The sequence below is a fragment of the Corythoichthys intestinalis genome, chromosome 12, assembly GCF_030265065.1.
Source record: "Corythoichthys intestinalis isolate RoL2023-P3 chromosome 12, ASM3026506v1, whole genome shotgun sequence".
NCBI lineage: Eukaryota > Metazoa > Chordata > Actinopteri > Syngnathiformes > Syngnathidae > Corythoichthys > Corythoichthys intestinalis.
The window spans coordinates 21,888,914-21,908,443 of NC_080406.1; the positions used below are offsets into that span (position 1 = coordinate 21,888,914).

The window sequence follows — 19,530 nt, forward strand, 5'->3', positions numbered from 1 at the left end:
CGGCGGTCATTGTCCAGCTGCTTCCTCGCAAATGAGCCGTCTGCCCTCAGCAGGGGAACGACGAGCTCTAACCTTTTCGCCGCCAGGCGGGTTGCCGATCAGCGAAGACAGTCAACAACCCAGTTGTCATGTGAAATGATCCGGGCTAGTTATGTGTGATTTTCCGCTTCGAAGACTTTAAAACATCACTCGGTTCGGGTTAGCATGCTGGCTAGCTGTCATGCCTCTTGGTTTGTTTACATTCTCCGAAAGCCGGGGAACAGAAATGACATAAGCCCGATTTAGGTGGCATAAAATATCGTTCGGGAGGTACGACAGTAAAGGTGAAGTCGACAGTTTTGACCATTATGGAGTAATTTTGCCATGTCGTCCTGAATAAATGTATTTTTATTATTTCATATTCCATTTATCACAAGACTGTTATTTGTCATGACCATGCCATTTAATTAACTATTGGGGAAAAAATCTTGGATAAAAAAATTATCCTGTAAAAAAATTGGAGTAGAGAGACAGAAACAATGACATTTTGCGGCTCGCTTCATCGCCTTTTCCTCGTTCTGAATAATTCCCCCTCAATGGGCTGAATACACGGCTCCCGATAACGATGATCTCCCGATAAGGCGATACAACAATTATCAATACATGGGTCAGAAAATCCTTCTAAGATATTCTACAAAACAACTGATAAACAGGAAAAACAAGCTATTTTCATCCTTCGGCTGTGAATTGGAATAATCACAATGTTGTTTTCGTCAACGATGACAATAACGAAAATATTTCGTAAACAAACAATTTTTTCATGATGATGTTGTCACGATGACGCGCTGAAAACGTGTCTTGGGAGACTAAAACATAGTTGTCGTCTGACGACATGAAAAAGACGAAAATTTGCCATAGTTTCTGTCATAAATTCACAATTTGTGATATTTTCTTATTGTATGTGTAGTTAGAACGCATTTAGAAGCGTTTGGTTCTGTAACGCTGAGTAACCCCCACACGCTAAACTAAGGTGTGGTGTTAGCATAGTGTTAGCGTAGCATTTAGCGCGGTGACTCGGTGTCTTCTTAAACTATTGGAAAACATTTTTACATACAGTTTGTGGCGTCCAGGTGAGTTTAATTAATTGCAAATAATGTACTGTTATCCTGCTGAGTGTGTATTATCTTGAAAATGGTGATGTCCTTGTAGACTAGTTATGTGCTCGTCTGTCATGTTCATTCAAAATTGTTGGAAACCTTTTATTTATCTATTTATGTATTTGTTCATGGACTAAAACTTTTGAAGTTTATAGACGAAAATATTTTGAGGATTGTCGACTAAAACTACACGAAATTTGAGTTTTCGTTGACTTAAACTAGACGAAGACGAACACATTTTGAAATGACTAACACATGACAAAAACTATTAAGTATTTTCGTCCAAAAGACTAAAACGAAAATTAAAATGGCTGCCAAAAGCAACACTTGTTAATCACAAGTAGACGTAAATCCGTTTGAAGTGGGAGGGTGGTAGCGAATGAACATTCGACGTCTATGGCCGTCAGTGGCAGCCAATTCCAGGCAATGAGTTCATTTTGGGGCATTTCACGTTATTTCCTGTTGATTGTCGGTCACACCTTTTCCTTTTGGAGCATTTACGGGTCACTTCCTTTTGATATGGGACCATTTACAGGTCACTTTCTGTTGATTTGGGGTTACTGAAAAGGAGGTGACTCAAGAATATCCCCAAATGAATAGGAAGTGACTCAAAATCGACAGGGAGTCACCTGTAAATGCCCTAAAATGAATAGGAAGTGACCTGTAAATGCCCACAAGACTGGCTGTGAATGCTCTGGTTTCAATGTCAATGACAGCGTTAGGCGTTCAATCCTGTCAAAATGATTTATATGTCTAGCGCCTTCAATGGCAGCCAATGAGCTAATGCAGACACTATTCCAATGGAAGATTTTTTTTTTGTTTTGTTTTTAAACAGTAATACTTTTTTAAAACGATGTATCGAATCTTGGCTGAAGCGTATCGATAAAATTTAAAAGTATCGCAATATATCACCTTTTAATTCATTTGCTCCCAGAAACGTATAAACACGTTCTATTTTTAAATGCTTCATTGTCCCGAAAACGTATTTATACGTATTTTGTGTTTTTTTTTTTTAACAAGAAGCATATATAGCTTCCGCCCTACCTGAGAAACAAAGAACAAAGCTCCAAACCCATTTTAAAGCAATAAAACTGGCCACTGGAGGGCAGTAGCGCATTTTGTAAGACCAGGCAACCCGATTCAACAGCAATGAACGGACGGGCAGCACGGTCGGAGCGCTGGTGGCATGATGCCAGGCGGCGCTCCGACCGAACAAAACAACCGAGAGGACGCCTGGGGGGCCAGGCGCTGGACGACCGAGCAAAACGAGTGGGACCCCCAGTGCAGCGGCTCGCTGAGCAGACCCCACAGAAACGCAAAAATAATCCGTCTTTGTGATACAGACAATTATTCAGATGTTTGGGATGTAACTAATGCAAAAAAATAGCTTTGTTAAAGTCAAAGTTATGTTTGGAATAGGGCTGTCAAAATTATCGCGTTCATGTGTGGTAATTAATTTTTTAAATTAATCACCTTAAAATATTAGACGCAATTAACGCACATGCCCCGCTCAAACAGATTAAAATGACAGCAGTGTCATATCCACTTGTTACTTGTGTTTTTTGTCTCCCTCTGCTGGCGCTTTGGTGCGACGGATTTTATGCACCATCAGCATTGTGTAATTATTGACGTCAACAATGGCGAACTACTAGTTTATTTTTTGATTGAAAATTTTGCAAATTATATTAAAACGAAAACATTAAGAGGGGTTTTAATATAAAATTTCCATAATTTGTACTAACATTTATCTTTTAAGAACTGCAAGTCTTTCTATCCATGGATCGCTTAACAGAATGTTAATGTTAATGCCATCTTGTTGATTTATTGTTATAATAAACAAATACAGTACAGTATGTTGAATGTATATATGTCTTGTGTCTTATCTTTCCATTCCAACAATAATTTACAGAAAAAAATGGCATATTTTATATATGGTTTGAATTGCGATTAATTACGATTAATTAATTTTTAAGCTGTGATTAACTCGATTAAAAATTTTAATCGTATGACAGCCCTAGTTTGAAATGTATGCATTTACAAAAAGCTAATTTTCTCGTTTTTTTCATCAGAAATTGGAAAATTGGTCAAACTAAGCTATTTTCTAATGCTGATTTCTAAAGAATGAAAAAGATATGAACTTTTTTTTTCCTGCTGAAAGAACAGAGTCTAATCTTTCTTTTGGTGGGTTCCATGTTTATATAGCAATAGAACAGAATTTTCTGTGGGCCTTGCAAAATCAGTCAAAATCCAGAAAAACGGCCAGGAGCGAAGGGCCTTGCTCTGGTGAAAATGGCTGGGAGTGAATGAGTTGATATATTGTCATACCCGTTGTTGAATTCAGCGTACAGGTCTGAATGTTGTTATTTTTAATGTAAATAGCCCCTCTTAAAGATGCTGAACTTAAAAAAAAAAAAAAAGAAAAAAAAAAAGAAACGTATGAATGGTTGCACCAAAAGTAGAACAGTGTCCTTCTATGTTAATGTATTAGTTTATTCTGGATGTTTGAAAGGTGGGTCATCCTGTTAGGATCATCTATCCACTCAACCTCTTCTTCCTTCCAAACCACCACAAGATGTCAGACCTTATTACCACGCTGGGACAAAGGAATCCCAAATATTCCTCCTCGGTGGAGCCTCTTGTAGCCACAGTCTAGCACTTGCGTCTCCGCTCTGTTCGCTCAGCGGATGCTAAATTGCATCCGCTGCACATGAGTGAAATTGCAGGTCTGTGGCGGCGCTGAGCTGTGGAAAAGGGACTCTCACGTCCTTGTGATGACCACAGTGTCTGATATCCCTTTTGCCACCAGGACCTTATTTAGAAACCACCGGGAGCCCATCTGTATTCGGGTAAACTAGGCTGCCGCTGTGTCATAGCCTAGCGGGGACTGATAGTTTTATTGAAAGGAGTATTACAGGTTGAAGGTCAGATGAAATGATCATGTTGTTACGCTCGTGTTGCTTACACCTGTGAAGATTACCGCCCGGGAGATATGAAAGTTTATATAAGATATGTAAGTATACACTGTCATATCTCAGAGTGGTAAACTGTAGATTTTCCTGAAATCCGCTTTTTTTAAATTGAGTTTCGGGTAGTTGATAACACCAAAACAACAACAAAACTTTGAAGCTGCCTGGAAGCTTCTCAGAAATCATTTTCATACACAAAGACAAAGATGTTTGTGTGTGAATAAAGTAGTGGTTATTTCAGCAGAATTAGTCAAATTGTTACGGTCCGAGAATGCGGAAAACAAGATTGAACCCCAAAGTGGCCAACAAGGGGGGCGTTCAAAAGGTTTATTGAATACAAACAAAACCCGCAATCGCGGAAAAAAAAGGGCTAACAAAAAGGGACTGTGACGACAGATCGACGGGGATCACAAAACTAACCCAAGGGAAAACTAATAAGCCAACAAGGGAAGAAAACTAACTCAAATACCTGCACAAGATGGAGGATTCCAAACAAGGCTGCAGACAAACAATTCAAGACAGTGGCGAAAATAGTACTAAACCGTCCGATGGTGACCAGCAAGACAATATCTCGGCAACCCTTCCTTGGGTTGCTTGTGTTTATACGGCGTTGATAAGATTGGACGCACCTGCGTTCAAGTAACACCGCCCACACTCTGTAATGAGAACTAGTGCTGCAACGGTTAATCGATTAACTAGTATTCGATTAGAAGAAAAATATTCGAATTAAATTTTACTGCTTTGAGTATTCGTTTAATTAAAGTGGCTTGGTAATGGTTTGTTTTGAAAGTGTTTGCATTTAGTTTTATTTGGGTGGTGGATGCACTGCCCTCTAGTCTGCCTCATTTCACATGGCTGATTGCAGCTGCTCCCTGTTAAGACCAACATAAGCTAAGTTTTTGAGCTAATTTTTTTTTTTTTTTTTAATGCATTCGTAATTATGTTTAAAGGTATATTTTGCCGTTTTTTGTGGGAATATGTGTTTGAACTATTAAGAGCATTGTAAAAAAAAAAAAAGTGGGCATTTTACAGCATTTAGGCTAGTGGACATTTGTTATGTAAGTTAGCCAATTGTTTTTTTGTTGTTGTACATATATCCTCTTTTTTTTTAATACAGTTTGAGGCTCAGGTCAGGTATTTTAATTTTTTATGTTTCTTATCCGATTACTCGATTATTCGAACTAACTAGTTCATCGATTAATCGACTACTAAAACAATCGATAGCTGCAGCCCTAATGACAACAATGACCAGCCGCCGAATGTGTATTTCTGCTGCCAGAATGATAACAAGAGCGGTGAGCAAAAATCCCAGAACCACACTTGGGGGACCTAGTGAATGACCTAAAGAGAGCTGGGACCACAGTAACAAAGGCTACTATCAGTAACACAATGCGCCGCCAGGGACTCAAAGCCTCCACTGCCAGATGTGTCCCCCTGCTGAAGTCAGTACACGTCCAGGACTCCAGGCCCGTCTGTGGTTAGCGAGAGAGCATTTGGATGATCCAGAAGAGGACTGGGAGAATGTGTTATGGTCAGATGAAATCAAAATAGAACTTTTTGGTAGAAACACAGGTTCTCGTGTTTGGAGGAGAAAGAATACTGAATTGCATCCGAAGAACACCATACCCACTGTGAAGCATGGGGGTGGAAACATCATGCTTTGGGGCTGTTTTTCTGCAAAGGGACCAAGACGACTGATCTGTGTAAAGGAAAGAATGAATGGGGCAATGTATCAAGGGATTTTGAGTGGAAATCTCCTTCCATCAGCAAGGGCATTGAAGATGAGACGTGGCTGCGTCTTTCAGCATGACAATGATCCCAAACACACAGCCAGGGCAACAAAGGAGTGGCTTCGTAAGAAGCATTTCAAGGTCCTGGAGTGGCCTAGCCAGTCTCCAGATCTCAACCCCATAGAAAATCTGTGGAGGGAGTTGAAAGTCCGTGTTGCCCAACGACAGCCCCAAAACATCACTGCTCTAGAGGAGATCTGCATGGAGGAATGAGCCAAAACACCAGCAACAGTGTGTGAAAAGCTTGTGAAGAGTTACAGAAAACGTTTGGCCTCTGTTATTGCCAACAAAGGGTACATAACAAAGTATTGAGATGAACTTTTGGTATTGACCAAATACTTATTTTCCAGCATGATTTGCAAATAAATTCTTTAAAAATCAAACAATGTGATTTTCTGGGGGGGTTCCACATTCTGTCCCTCATGGTTGAGGTTTACCCATGTTGACAATTACAGGCCTCTCTAATATGTTCAAGTGGGAGAATTTGCACAATTAGTGGTTGACTAAATACCTATTTGCCCCACTGTATCTCTTCATGCTTGAAAGCAATGACGCGAATAAATCCTGCATCACCTTATACGGGAATTTACCAGGATCTGTGTGTGAAAGCGGCTTATTTCAATGGTAGTGAATGAGCTAACAGCCGACTCCTCCTGTCACCCCGTATCTCCTATTAACACCAGCTGCACTCAAAGTACCTAAACGACCCATGATATTTGTATCTATATCAAGTTTGTTGCCAGATGTAATGGAAAATGTTCATTCCCTGCAATTCATTTATAATAAACATGCTCTCCTTGGACATTTTAATTCACGTGTCTGCATAATTTAATGAAATTCATTTCAAGTGCAGTAAATAATAATGCTTTGCGGTAAATTTATCTCATTTCCTAATTTAGCTACATCGTAGAGATACTGTAATAAAACGGCTCTGAATAGGATTCAATTCCATACTACTTCCTGCAAACTCCAACCCAAGAAATAAACTGTTACATTAGGACGTCCCTATTTTTCTGTCAACGTGTGTCAGAGAAACTGAATGTTACTGCTACTTGAGAAAGGACTCATATTGGATGCTATTTGACTTTATACCTTATGGTGTGTATCACCTGTTTAAAATGAAATGGACCTTTCATCTCTATGCAAATAGGCCTGGTGTGTCTCCTATTGTTGAGTAGAGGATGATTGGATTGCACATCTGTGCTCGCTTCCTCTTTTAAAGCTTCCTCTTAGGATGGCGTCGCAGTTATGCAAAGAGAGGTGATTTGCTTCGCCGGGATCATCTTTGTTAGCTCACAGTATAGAATCGATTCAAAGGAAAAATATTTTCAATATCGCCTTTGTTTTGTTCAAGGTGCCAGACGATAAGGTAACTTTGCGTGTGTTCCCTTGAAATTTGCCTATTTAATTAATCTCGCCGATGAAATGTTTTGGGGGGTTTTAAACCTTGAGAAAATCACCGTGATTTGAAGCGATTTTCACCAATTGGAAGCCTTTGCCAGAACAGAGTGTTTGCATGATTGAGATTGTCAGGTAATCTTCCAGGTTATTTACCTGTGATGAGTTCAGGCTCTGCCTGCGCAATTTGACGGTAATGGGATTCTGGCTTGGGGAAGCAATCACGTTTACTTTTTTAGCCTGTGATTCGTCACCTCCGCCGCAAGGTGGGCTTCTTTGGTGGGTCGCCAGAGACATGGGAAAAAACACTTTCGCAATTTTGATTGAGGCTCTCGGCGTTAATCTCAATGTCGAACACGTATTTTCGTTCATTTGACTGCCATTTTTAACTCATTTTTGGATGCAGAATCCAAAACTGGTCTCAGTTTTTCTCTGTTGAGTCATTTGCACCACAGGATCCTTATAAAATTCAAAAATTCCTATATTTTTCAAATATTGATGGAAACGAAATATATAGCAGGCATGACTACAATTGTAATTTAACACTAGTATAGTTTTACATAATTATGGTTAGTTATGTACACATAGTAACAATAGTGAGGAGTAGGGATGTCGCCGATCGTGCCATGTTCCAGAGGATCTGAATGGGCTTTTTAATTTAAAATATGGACCGTAATTTTTAAGCCGCCACCCACCAAATTTGGCACGAAAACAGCATTTGTTCATAGATAAGCCGTACTGGACTATAAGCCGGAGCTGTCCTCATTGTATTATTGGATATTTACACCAAAAGATATTCACCGGTAAAACTTTATTTGACAGCGGCATCATACGACTGTCATGAGACCAAATAATCCACCATGAAGCTTTGAACCAATTGGCTGCAAAGCTTCATTGCTTCAAGAAGCTTCATTTGGCTATCACTGCTTCCTTGGGGGAGGCAGTCAACCTATGCTGCCACCTGCTTTCAACACTGTTGTTGTCCAATATGCCTCCTAGCATGCATTGCAGCGCTACAGATGTAAATAACAATCAAAATTCATATTTTGTGCTAATTATTTCTTCAGTTACTGTTCCAGTTGTTTCATTAATTGCTAGTTATGGTATTTGGTAACACTAATTTGACAGTGGCGCCATAAGACTGTCATTAGACAATCATAATTATGACATGACACTGTCATGAGCATTAATGAATGGTTATAACGGATGTCCTTTAGTGTTATCTGGCAAATTATCTCACTTTTGAATGGATGTAAAAGATCCAAGATGGACATAAATGGAGTTAGTGACATAATTTGCCGGATGACACTTTACGACATAAGCATTCAGTAATGCCCATGATAGTGTCATGTCATAATTATGACGGTCTTATGACAGTCTTATGATGCCACTGTCTAATAAAGTGTTACTTATTAACCCGAATAAATCAAATAAACCACACTGGACTATAAACCACAGGTATCAAAATCTAGACTGGCTTATAATCAGAATATTACTGTGTGTGTATATATATATATATATATATATATATATATATATATATATATATATATATATATATATATATATATATACATTAGGGCTGTCAAACGATTAACATTTTTAATCGAGTTAATCACAGCTTAAAAACTGATTAATCGTAATTAACCGCAAAATATGCCATATTTTTCTGTAAATTATTGTTGGAATGGAAAGATAAGACACAAGATGGATATATACATACAACATACTGTACATACGTAAGTACTGTATTTGTTTATTATAACAATAAATCCACAGATGGCATTATTAACATTCTTTCTGTTAAAGTGATCCACGGATAGAAAGACTTGTAGTTCTTAAAAGATAAATATTATAGTAATTTTATATTAAAACCCCTCCTCATGTTTTCGTTTTAATAACATTTGTAAAATTTTCAATCAAAAGTAGAGTTAATATAATAAGAATAAAAATAACAATAATAAGAATAAGAATAGAGTGACCAAAGTCTGAGTAAGTTTTATGTGTATTTTGCATAGCTATTTTGATATGGAATGCCAGTTCATTTTGCATTGTTATTTAACTGTGTGAGAATAGGGCCTCATTACTGTAGACTGAAGTGCTTTTCTTTTTGTGGACATTTTTTTTGAGAGATAGGAATATTATTTTTGTTGTGCTTTCACTAAACGATACTTATGTTTGTTGTGAAGGAGTTGCCGAAGCTTATGCCAATAAACGGTATGGTCCAAAGAACGCCTGTGTCCACTCGCCTTTATAACAAATATATCTCTGTACATATCTTACCAAAAATACAACAAGAGACACATAATTGCCACTAAAAGAAAGAAAACTTAGGGAAATATGTGTGGAGCACATTTAGCACAATGCAACAGCATAAACGTCTCTCAACTACTAATTCTCCCACGTTTAGAGGGAATAACATTAGTATGGAACGGCGCTGCCCCCAAGCGGCCGGTGGCATTCTCTTCACTCTTAATGTCCATAAACGGCCTCATTGTAATCTGTTTGAGGCAATGTGCGAGCGGGTCATTCAGTGCATGCGTTAATTGCGTCAAATATTTTAACGTGATTAATTTTAAAAAATTAATTAATGCCCGTTAATGCGATCATTTTGACAGCCCTAATATATATATTATTATATATATTATAATATTTATATTTTATATATATATATGTGTGTATATATATGATTAAAATGTTAATCATTTGACAGCCCTAATATATATATATATATATATATGTGTGTGTGTGTATATATATATATATATCTATATATATATATTAGGGCTGTCAAACTATTACAATTTTTAATCGAGTTAATTACAGCTTAAAAATTAATTAATCGCAATTAATCGCAGTTCAAACCATCTATAAAATATGCCATATTTTTCTGTAAATTACATATATATATTCTGTAAAATAATTTGTTGGAATGGAAAGATAAGACACAAGATGGATATATACATTCAACATACGGTACATAAGGACTGTAGTGGGCATTTCACTCTACTGTCATTTAAATCTGTCTATGCTGTCCTCACTCCGAAGCGTCTACTTTTTCCAAAGCTAGACAGCTAGTGAACGACGCCTTAATAATCAGACTTCTTCCTTTTTCATCTGATTTATTAATAAAATGGCCTCAAACCATTGTTCTCTTTAGACCGTAGTGAAACTACAAAAAAAAAAAGTACACAAGCATTGCATTAGCCACAACGTTAGCTTAGCAGGCTATACAGGTTCACTAAACATAAACAAAAAGCGTCAGACAGCATAAAAAGCCTTGCTGTAAACCTTACCAAAAGGCAAAATACTGTCTGAATGGGACATGTGCGTTAATTGCGTCAAATATTTTGACGTGATTAATTTAAAAAATTAATTACCGCGCGTTAACGCGTAAATTTTGACAGCCCTAATATATATACTGTATATATATATATATATATATATATATATATATATATATATATATATATATATATATATATATATATATATATGATAAATTTTAAAAATCGTTGTCTCGCCCATCTGGGCGGTATGGTCTCTCCTCTCAAGCTCGGGTCCTCTACCAGAGACCTGGGAGCTTGAGGGTTCTGCGCAGGATCTTCGCTGTCCGTAGGATTGCGCTCTTCTGAAGGGATATATATATATATATATATTTTTTTTTATATATATATATTTTTTTTAAGGCTAAAAAGATACAAAATAATCCAGAAATGCAGTGGCATTGCCAAAAGAAACAAAAATATATACGTTTTATACTCTGCAACACTCCCGGAAAAAGTGAAAGTACTGTAAACATTACAGTACTGTAACATGTTTAGAACTTGTGTTCAAGTAAAAAAATTAATAAATTCGTATCGATCGGGACTTGGTATTGACAGATCAAAATCAGGTGACTTGGGTGCAAAAAATATGCGATCGGGACATCCCTAGTGAGGAGATAAGCAGTAGCGTAAAAACGAGAAAAGTTAGAAATGACTGCAATTTTGGAATCAGCATGCCAATTATAGTTTGAATCATCTCAAGAATCTAACTCAACTTTTTTTTTCAAGTTGTTCCCCAGTGTAATTCAAGAGATTCTAATGCTGCTGATCGTTCTAACATTCTCCACATTTAATTAATCCCTCCTACACACAGCCACCAGCTGCGTTTTGTGTCCCAGTGCTTATATTTGCCTTTTTATCCTGTCGTCTTTGAGAATTATGGCCATATGGCCAACCGCTGTTTAAAATAGCCTTCATTACACCGAAACAAACCGAGAACTAACTTTTGATTTGTGTTAAATCGGCACACATTTACAAAGTGCAACACACGCTTTCCTGTCATATATTTGCAAGGCGCCTTTGATTTTAAGTAAAGCTTGGCTTCTCTCTTCAGCGTTGACGGCAGCCGCCGGCCGAGGCAAGATGGAGGTGTGCAACTTTCTGCTGGAGCGAGGAGTAACGGTGCAGCAGGTCAACCGGCGGGGAGTGTCTCCACTATTCTGTGCCGTCAGACAGGGACACTGGCAGGTGAGAGCAACATGGTTCCCGTATCCACGGCAACCATTGATTCTTTCTTCTGGTGCTCCGCTTGATGTTAACGCTCAATGCATTGAATAACCTCCTTCGCAGCATTCACTCATTTTCTTGTTGGAAAAGAGTGAATAGTAAGAGAAGATACAGTTAATAGTTACTACTCACCTCAGCGTATTTTGTTCCCAAGGCCACATCCTTGCAACATAGGTTGGATTTACATTGCTTGATTGAAGTGAAATAATGACTTTGTTTTCAAGTTTTGTAATTCTCATAGCCTATGTGTCATGGCAACAGAGGTTTAAAAACATGTACGCAGGGGTGAAAGTGGCTAGAATTTCTTACCGGCACTCCCCGACGTGAAGGTCGCCATGGAGCCAGAAATTTTATTTATTTCTTTTTTTTCACTTCTTTTTTTGGGGGGAGGGGGGGGGGGGGGGTCAAACCTCTTAAACTACTGAAATGCAAACTGTTTTAGCACAGTTATTTCTATAACACATACAAAAACTGATTTTCATTCAAAATTGTATTTTTCCAATCATTTGCATAATAAAAGTTACCAAAAAGAGCAATAACCCCAACCTCCATCTCCTAATTTTTATTTTCCCCTCATTTCCTCACATACTAAATGCCAAATCTCAATTTTAACTACTTAAGAACATAGGATGTATATTAAAATTGAAGTTAATGTAAACATTTACATTTTTTAAAAAATAATAAAGATCTAAGTAACATACATTCAGAAAAATAAGTACAAATTACATATTATGCAGAGTGAAATGGAATATATTTTGAAGATCGCGCAAACATTGACTTTTTTAAATCATAAGGAAATGAATAAGTAGCCTGACATAAATGAACAAATAAAAGTCCAAAGTGTACATTGAAAGCTAAGATGCCCTGAACCTCCCCTTTAGAGCAAATAAAACAAAATATGATAAATAGGCCTTCTCAACTCTTTCGTTGCTCTTAGATTTTGATCCATTTTATGTTGCATTGCCCTTTTATTGTCGCATCAATTCAACAACTTTTTTTTTTTTTTGCTGTTCCAGAAAACATGCACATTTGAACCAATCAGAGCTATCTCTGCTGATCACATCAGTATGTCAGCCAACTGATTGGATAAATGAGTCCAGGCGTTTTGCTTTGCTGCGTGCATTCGCACATTGACGTGACTCATCATCGTCAGACTTAGATAGCTGCAGCAGCTGGGGAAACCTCCATGCCGTCCGTGGAATAAAACAAATAATGAATATTGGTGGAAATGGATTACGCTATACAAGCACTTTATTATGCTTGTTGTTAACACTTGTGTATGTAAATCTGATGTTGGTAGATTGTTTTCCTCTTGGAGATGAAATGCATGTGTGGCAGCTTAGCTTTTTTTTTTTTTTTTTTTTAACATAGCGTTTTGACAGTTGCCATCGTATTTTCGTAATCAAAGCACCGTGTACCGGAACAGCATTCCGGCCTTGAATCGTATACCGGAACTGCATTCTGGTCCTGAATCTTATACCGGAACTGCGTTCCTGACCGTTCTGGCCCACTTTCACCCCTGCATGTACGGAATTGATTATTGGATGAACTGTCCCAGGGGTCGACAATATTAATGGCCCATTGGCCCGGACGTACTCTTAAAACCGTCATTTGATAGTGGGGCCTTCGTTGCAGGGTTCCGGAGTGGCTAAGCTAGTGCGAGTCAATGATTCTTGCTAGCATGCCAATAAAAAAAACAACATATGCACGCATGAGAATCACCGATGACCCATGTAATCAATAGTGTTGGCTATGTTTTCAGGATAAATTTATTGAAACTTACCATTCCATATCAATACCAATTAGTGCTGCAACGATTAATCGATTATCTCGAGTAATTTGATTAGGAAAAAAAAGCTTTGAATCGGATTTTGCTGCTTCAAGGATTCGTTTAATTAGAGTGGCGTTGTAATGGTTTGTTTTGAAAGTGTTTGCCTTTAGTATTGTATATTTGGGTGGATACACTGCCTTCTAGTGGTACCAGTGAATATAACATATTTACCATGGCTGAATCTAGCTGCTCTTGTTAAGACTAACATAAGGTAAGCTTTTGCTCACTCCTAGTTCTGTATTTTATTTAGTTTGTTTTATTAAGTGTTTTATTAATCACTTGGACCGCAGTGCAAATCCTGCCATCAAGTGTTACACTGCCGTGCCTCTCTCCTAGATTGCAGAGTTGCTGTTGCAGCACGGCGCGGACATTAACGTCAGCGACAAACAGGGCAGAACATTACTGATGGTGGCGGCCTGTGAGGGTCACCTGAGCACCGTTGACTTTCTGCTCTCCAAAGGTGAGCTACATAGTGACACTCACTTTATGAGTCAATGCACCAGAATGGCAAGTTTGTACAACACTCTCATACTAAATCCAAATAAATAGTGTCGTTTAGTCCAGGTGTACGTACAGTGGTAAGAAAAAGTATCTGAACCTTCCTCACATTTCTGCATCAAATCACAATCAAATGTGATGTGATCTTCGTCAAAATCACACAGATGAACAAACAGTGTCTGGTGTCTGCTTTAACTGAAAACACTAATAGGTTTTCGTATGTTAATGAGGATAGTATGCAAACAATGACAGGAGGAGGAAAAATAAGTAAGTGAACAGCACATTTAATATTTTGTGCAATAACTTCAACCAGACGCTTCCTGTAGCTGCATCGATCAGGACTAATCTTGGCCCATTCTTCTCTACAAAAGTGCTGTAGTTCAGTCAGATTCCTGGGATGTCTGGCATGAATCGCTGTCTTCCATCGTCTTTTTAGCTTCAACTGTCTGGCAGACGGCCTCAGATTTTCCTGCAAAATATCCTGATAAACTTTTGAATTCATTCTTCCATTAATAATTGCAAGTTGTCCAGGCCTTCAGGCAGCAAAACAGCCCCAAATCATGATGCTCCCTCCACCATGCTTCACGGTGGGGATGAGGTGTTGATGTTGGTGATCTGTTCCATTTTTGCTCCAGACATGACGTTGTATGTCACTCCCAAACAATTCAACTTTGGTTTCATCAGTCCACAAAATATTTTGCCAAAACTTCTATGGAGTGTCCAAGTGCCTTTTTGCGAACATTAAACGTGCAACAATGTTTTTTTTTTTTAGTAGAGGTGCACGATAATTATCGGTCCGATAATTATCGGTCCGATAATAGGAATTATGACGTCATCCCAATAAATCCGATAACATAATATATTATCGGCCCTATTAATAATATTTTTGGCACGGTGTCGGATTGAGATTTGTGCGCTTGTTTCCACTCCTGTTTTTCCAGTATGCAAAGTTTTGTTACTGTCTTTGTTTTGTTCATTATAATAATGTTCATGTCATCATGAAAATTCTGGTTCAGTCAAAGGCAAATCTAAGCTGAATCAACCACTAGTATTTTTGACCTATAGTTGTTCAAAAACTCAGCTGAATATACATTGAAAAATTATATATATATATATAATCGGTTATCATGTCGGTATCGGCCTTGAGGAGCAGGAAATTATCGATATTGGTATCGGTCTCAAAAAAATGGATATCGTGCACCCCTATTTTTTAGACAGCAGTGGCTTCCTCCGTGGAGTCCTCCCATGAACACCATTCTTGGCCATAATTTTACATATAGTTGATGTGTGCAGGGATTTCTGTAAGTCTTTAGCAGACACTCTAGGGTTCTTTTTTATCTCTCCGAGTATTCTGCGCTGAACTCTTGGCATCATCTTTGGTGGATGGTCACTCCTTGGGAGAGAAGCCACAGTGCCTAACGCTCTCAATTTATAGACAACTCCTCTGACTGTTGATTGATGAACATAAAGACTTTTAGAGTTGGGTTTGTATCCTTTCCCAGCTTTATACAAATCAACAATCCTTGATCGCAGATCTTCAGACAGCTCTTTTGACCAAGCCATGATGCACATCAGACAATGCTTCTCATCAAGACAATTCTTACCAGGTGTGTGTTTTATAGTGGGCAGGGCAGCTTTAAACCACTCATCAGTGTTTGGGCACACACCAGACTTTAGTTGTTTGGTAAAAATTGGTTTCAATTGCTCTTTAAGTCTCCGTAGGCAGAGGGTTCACTTACTTATTCATATATGAAAACCTATAAATTAGGGTTGTTCCTATCATGGTTTTTTTTGCTCCCGATCCGATCCCGATCATTTTAGTTTGAGTATCTGCCGATCCCGATATTTCCCAATCCGATTGCTTTTTTTTTTGCTTCCGATTCAATTCCAATCATTCCCGATAATTTTTCCCGATCAAATACATTTTGGCAATGCATTAAGAAAAAAATGAATAAAACTCGGACGAATATATACATATACATATATATATATATACATTCAACATACAGTACATAAGTACTGTATTTGTTTATTACGACAATAAATCCTCAAGATGGCATTTACATTATTAACATTCTTTCTGTGAGAGGGATCCACGGATAGAAAGACTTGTGACTTTGCATATTGTGACTAAATATTGCCATCTAGTGTATTTGTTGAGCTTTCAGTAAATGATACTGTAGCCATGCCCAAATGCATGATGGGAAGTGGAACCATGACTGTGCGTAGTGCTACCAATTGAAATATCTTCGCTGCATTGGGAAATAACATAAGGTGTTAAGAAAAAGATCAATCGCTACCTTGCTTCCCCACAGTAGTAGTAGGGAGAGGCATTGTAAGGCTTTAGCCAATTAAAAAAAGGCTCCAAAGGCTGCCAAAATTCACTCTACTCATTTTACGCTGCCTTTTAGCTCTCTATATAGGTAAAACGGCGCCATTACAGATTGAGCGCGACAATGCGTGAGTGGGTCGTGCAGCGCATGCATTAATTGCGTTAAATATTTTAACGTGAAACATTTTTAAAACAAATAATTACTGCCATTATTGGGATAAATTTGATAACCCTACCTTAAGCCTAAACTAAAGACGCTGGTTGAGTGTAACATATTATGTCTGTAACGTTAAATTCAATTAGAAAACGATTTAATTAAAAAAATATATATATATACAGTGATACCTCAGCTCACGAACGCTTAAGCTCACGAACTTTTCGTCTCAAGAACATTAAATTCGCGAGCATATAGTCTCTGCTGACAAACTAGTTTTCGGCGGACGAACCATTTCACGCGGTCGAAAAGCGCCACGAGAAGCTGACGCACGCTCACGGCGTCCCAGTTCGTCCCCTCACTTTCATTGAGTGCGGACATGGTTTGTGTTTGATAGACATTTTGGACCATATTGAGTGTACTTTTGCTATTATGGGACCGAAAAAGAGTTACCTACAGTCCTTATGGAAGGTGACTCGTGTTACCAATTCGCCCTCGACTGGTAATTGGCGGTGCTTTCAGCTTCCCACCGTAGTGACAAGTGGACCGGCGAGTCACGTTGGCTCGTTGTCGTCGGTTGTCTTCGGTTCGCCCGATTTCCTCTCCAGAAAGGAGGCGGCGTGCATACAAACACCCAGAGGCGTCGGATGGCTTTTTGTGGGCACTTTTATTAACAACCAAAAGCATGTGGGGGGCACAGCAGTGGAGTCTACGCTAACTGTGCTCTTTGCCGGTAACACTCTCCTTCCAAACAGTAACTCCCTCCCTCCCTCCCTCCTCCTCCCACTCCATTCCATCAAGCCATCAACTACCATCACAAAGGTAAATAAAACGACTTTATTATACAGTACAGTTTATTTCTTTAATTATAATACAATAGCACATGTTTTATGGGGACCTGGGAACGGATTATTCTCATTTTAATGGTTTCTTATGGGAAATAAATGTTCGGAAGACGAACTTTTCGCCTTACACACACTTTCTGGGAACCAATTATGTTCGCGAGCTGAGGTATCACTGTATATATATATATATATATATATATATATATTAAAAAAAAAAAGCATGGCCGATATTTTTTTGCCGAATCCGATGCTTTGAAAATGACGTGATCGGATGCCGATTGATCGGGTCCGATCTCTACTATAAATGTTTGGTTGGTTTTAGTTAAAGCACTTTTTTTTCATCTGTGTGATTTTGACAAAGATCAAATAACATTTGATGTTGGTTTTATGCAGAAATGTGAGACATTCCAAAAGGTTCAGATAGTTTTCCATACCACTGTATACAATCCACAGAGTATGTCATGTCCGAGTTTGTAAAATGTTTTATGTCTCAAAAGGTGCCTCTCTGACTTCCATGGACAAGGAGGGCTTGACAGGCCTCAGTTGGGCGTGTCTAAAAGGACATAAGACCGTCGTACAGCTTTTGGTGGACAAAGGCGCTGTGATCGACCACACCGATAAAAATGGACGCACTCCTTTGGACCTGGCCGCCTTCTTTGGAGACGCAGAGATCGTGCGTGGCCGTACACTTCCAAACACACATGACTGACCTTATCATATTGATCTTAGTCAATGCTGTGTGGTTATTGAGCACACACTGCTGGATATTAGTGAGCTTGCTTAACTGGGGCGTCGCCTCCCGTAGGTCCAGTATTTGGTGGAAAGAGGGGCGGTGGTGGAGCATGTGGACTACAGTGGCATGAGACCTCTGGACCGCGCCATCGGCTGTCGGAACACGTCGGTGGTGGTCACCCTGCTGAAAAAAGGGGCCAAGCTTGGTAGGTTCTTTTAAAAAATACTAATGTGTCGTTTCATTTTTGCATTTGACTATTTTAGTAGTTTTGTTCTTGCCATTATTACTTAATAAACGGGTTGAATAACTAGATTTTTTGGGAGTTCATTATGTTGTAATATAAGTTAAGTCCAAGTCGATTCTTCAGTGACATTGTTGATATTTTACAGCAGTGGTTCCAATTAAGTGGGGGCTATGGAGTGGTTTTACACAAATACGCTAGATGGTGAACTTCGAGCCCGTTTTGTGTAATGTATTACTTTATTGAACCGCAAAACCATGGTGTGATTGTTGATGGGTTAGCACCAAGGGCGTAGGTTTGCATAGGGACAGTAGGGACAAAACACTACCAACTTTTCAGGATGCTCAAATTATCGCCACCAACTTTTAAGCAACCTTATTTGCATTATATAATGATTTCAGTGATATAGGTAATTTAGATAGTCTTCCCATATGTTGTAAGGAAAGAAATAACCCTACCATTATTAAGTAAATTACAGTACTTTCATTATGTTCAGACTTACATTGACCCCTTTTCACTTGCTGAATGTGCATGCTGAAGCTTTTTCCACTAGCAGCAGCCACTGTAAGTAATGTAAAAAGACATCAATGTTGTGGAGGTGGGGAACACACCACAAATTTAGCTTCTGAAAGTCCGACCTGCATCAGAGTTAGCATAATAGCATTTATCTGTGCGAAAGCAGCCCAAATGAGCGTTCATTTTTTTGTTGAGTTTGGCTGTGCTTGTGGACAAAAGCAGTAGTGTTTTACCTGAAGGAAGGCTCCATTTTTATTTATTTTTGTCATTCCCTGACTAAGACGTTTTTTTGTTATATTTAATTCATTTTCACAGACAATTTTGAGTGGTATTAAGACAGATGTTTATTTTTTATTTGTTGCATTCCTGGATGATTAACAAGTTTTTATTTCTTGTGCATGTTAATATAATAATAAAATCCAGACATTTTTTCAGTGTTCAACTTTTCAAAATGTTTTAGTAGTTTTTGAAAACAAAGTTTTGAATCGAAAGGTGTATCACCTGAACAAATACATATGCACTGCAAAAACCCACCTC

General features: G+C 38.4%; 1 protein-coding gene across 3 annotated transcripts in view; it reads left to right on the top strand.

The window, feature by feature from the left end:
• The window catches only part of tanc1b (tetratricopeptide repeat, ankyrin repeat and coiled-coil containing 1b), a 242,488-nt gene that overhangs the window by 205,876 nt on the left and 17,082 nt on the right, over window positions 1-19,530 (top strand). For all 3 annotated transcript variants that reach the window (XM_057852771.1, XM_057852772.1, XM_057852773.1), the window contains 4 exons: window positions 11,671-11,804; window positions 14,011-14,134; window positions 18,001-18,176; window positions 18,309-18,441. In XM_057852771.1, the coding sequence (XP_057708754.1) occupies window positions 11,671-11,804; window positions 14,011-14,134; window positions 18,001-18,176; window positions 18,309-18,441 (567 nt within the window). The remainder of the gene's footprint in view (window positions 1-11,670; window positions 11,805-14,010; window positions 14,135-18,000; window positions 18,177-18,308; window positions 18,442-19,530) is intronic.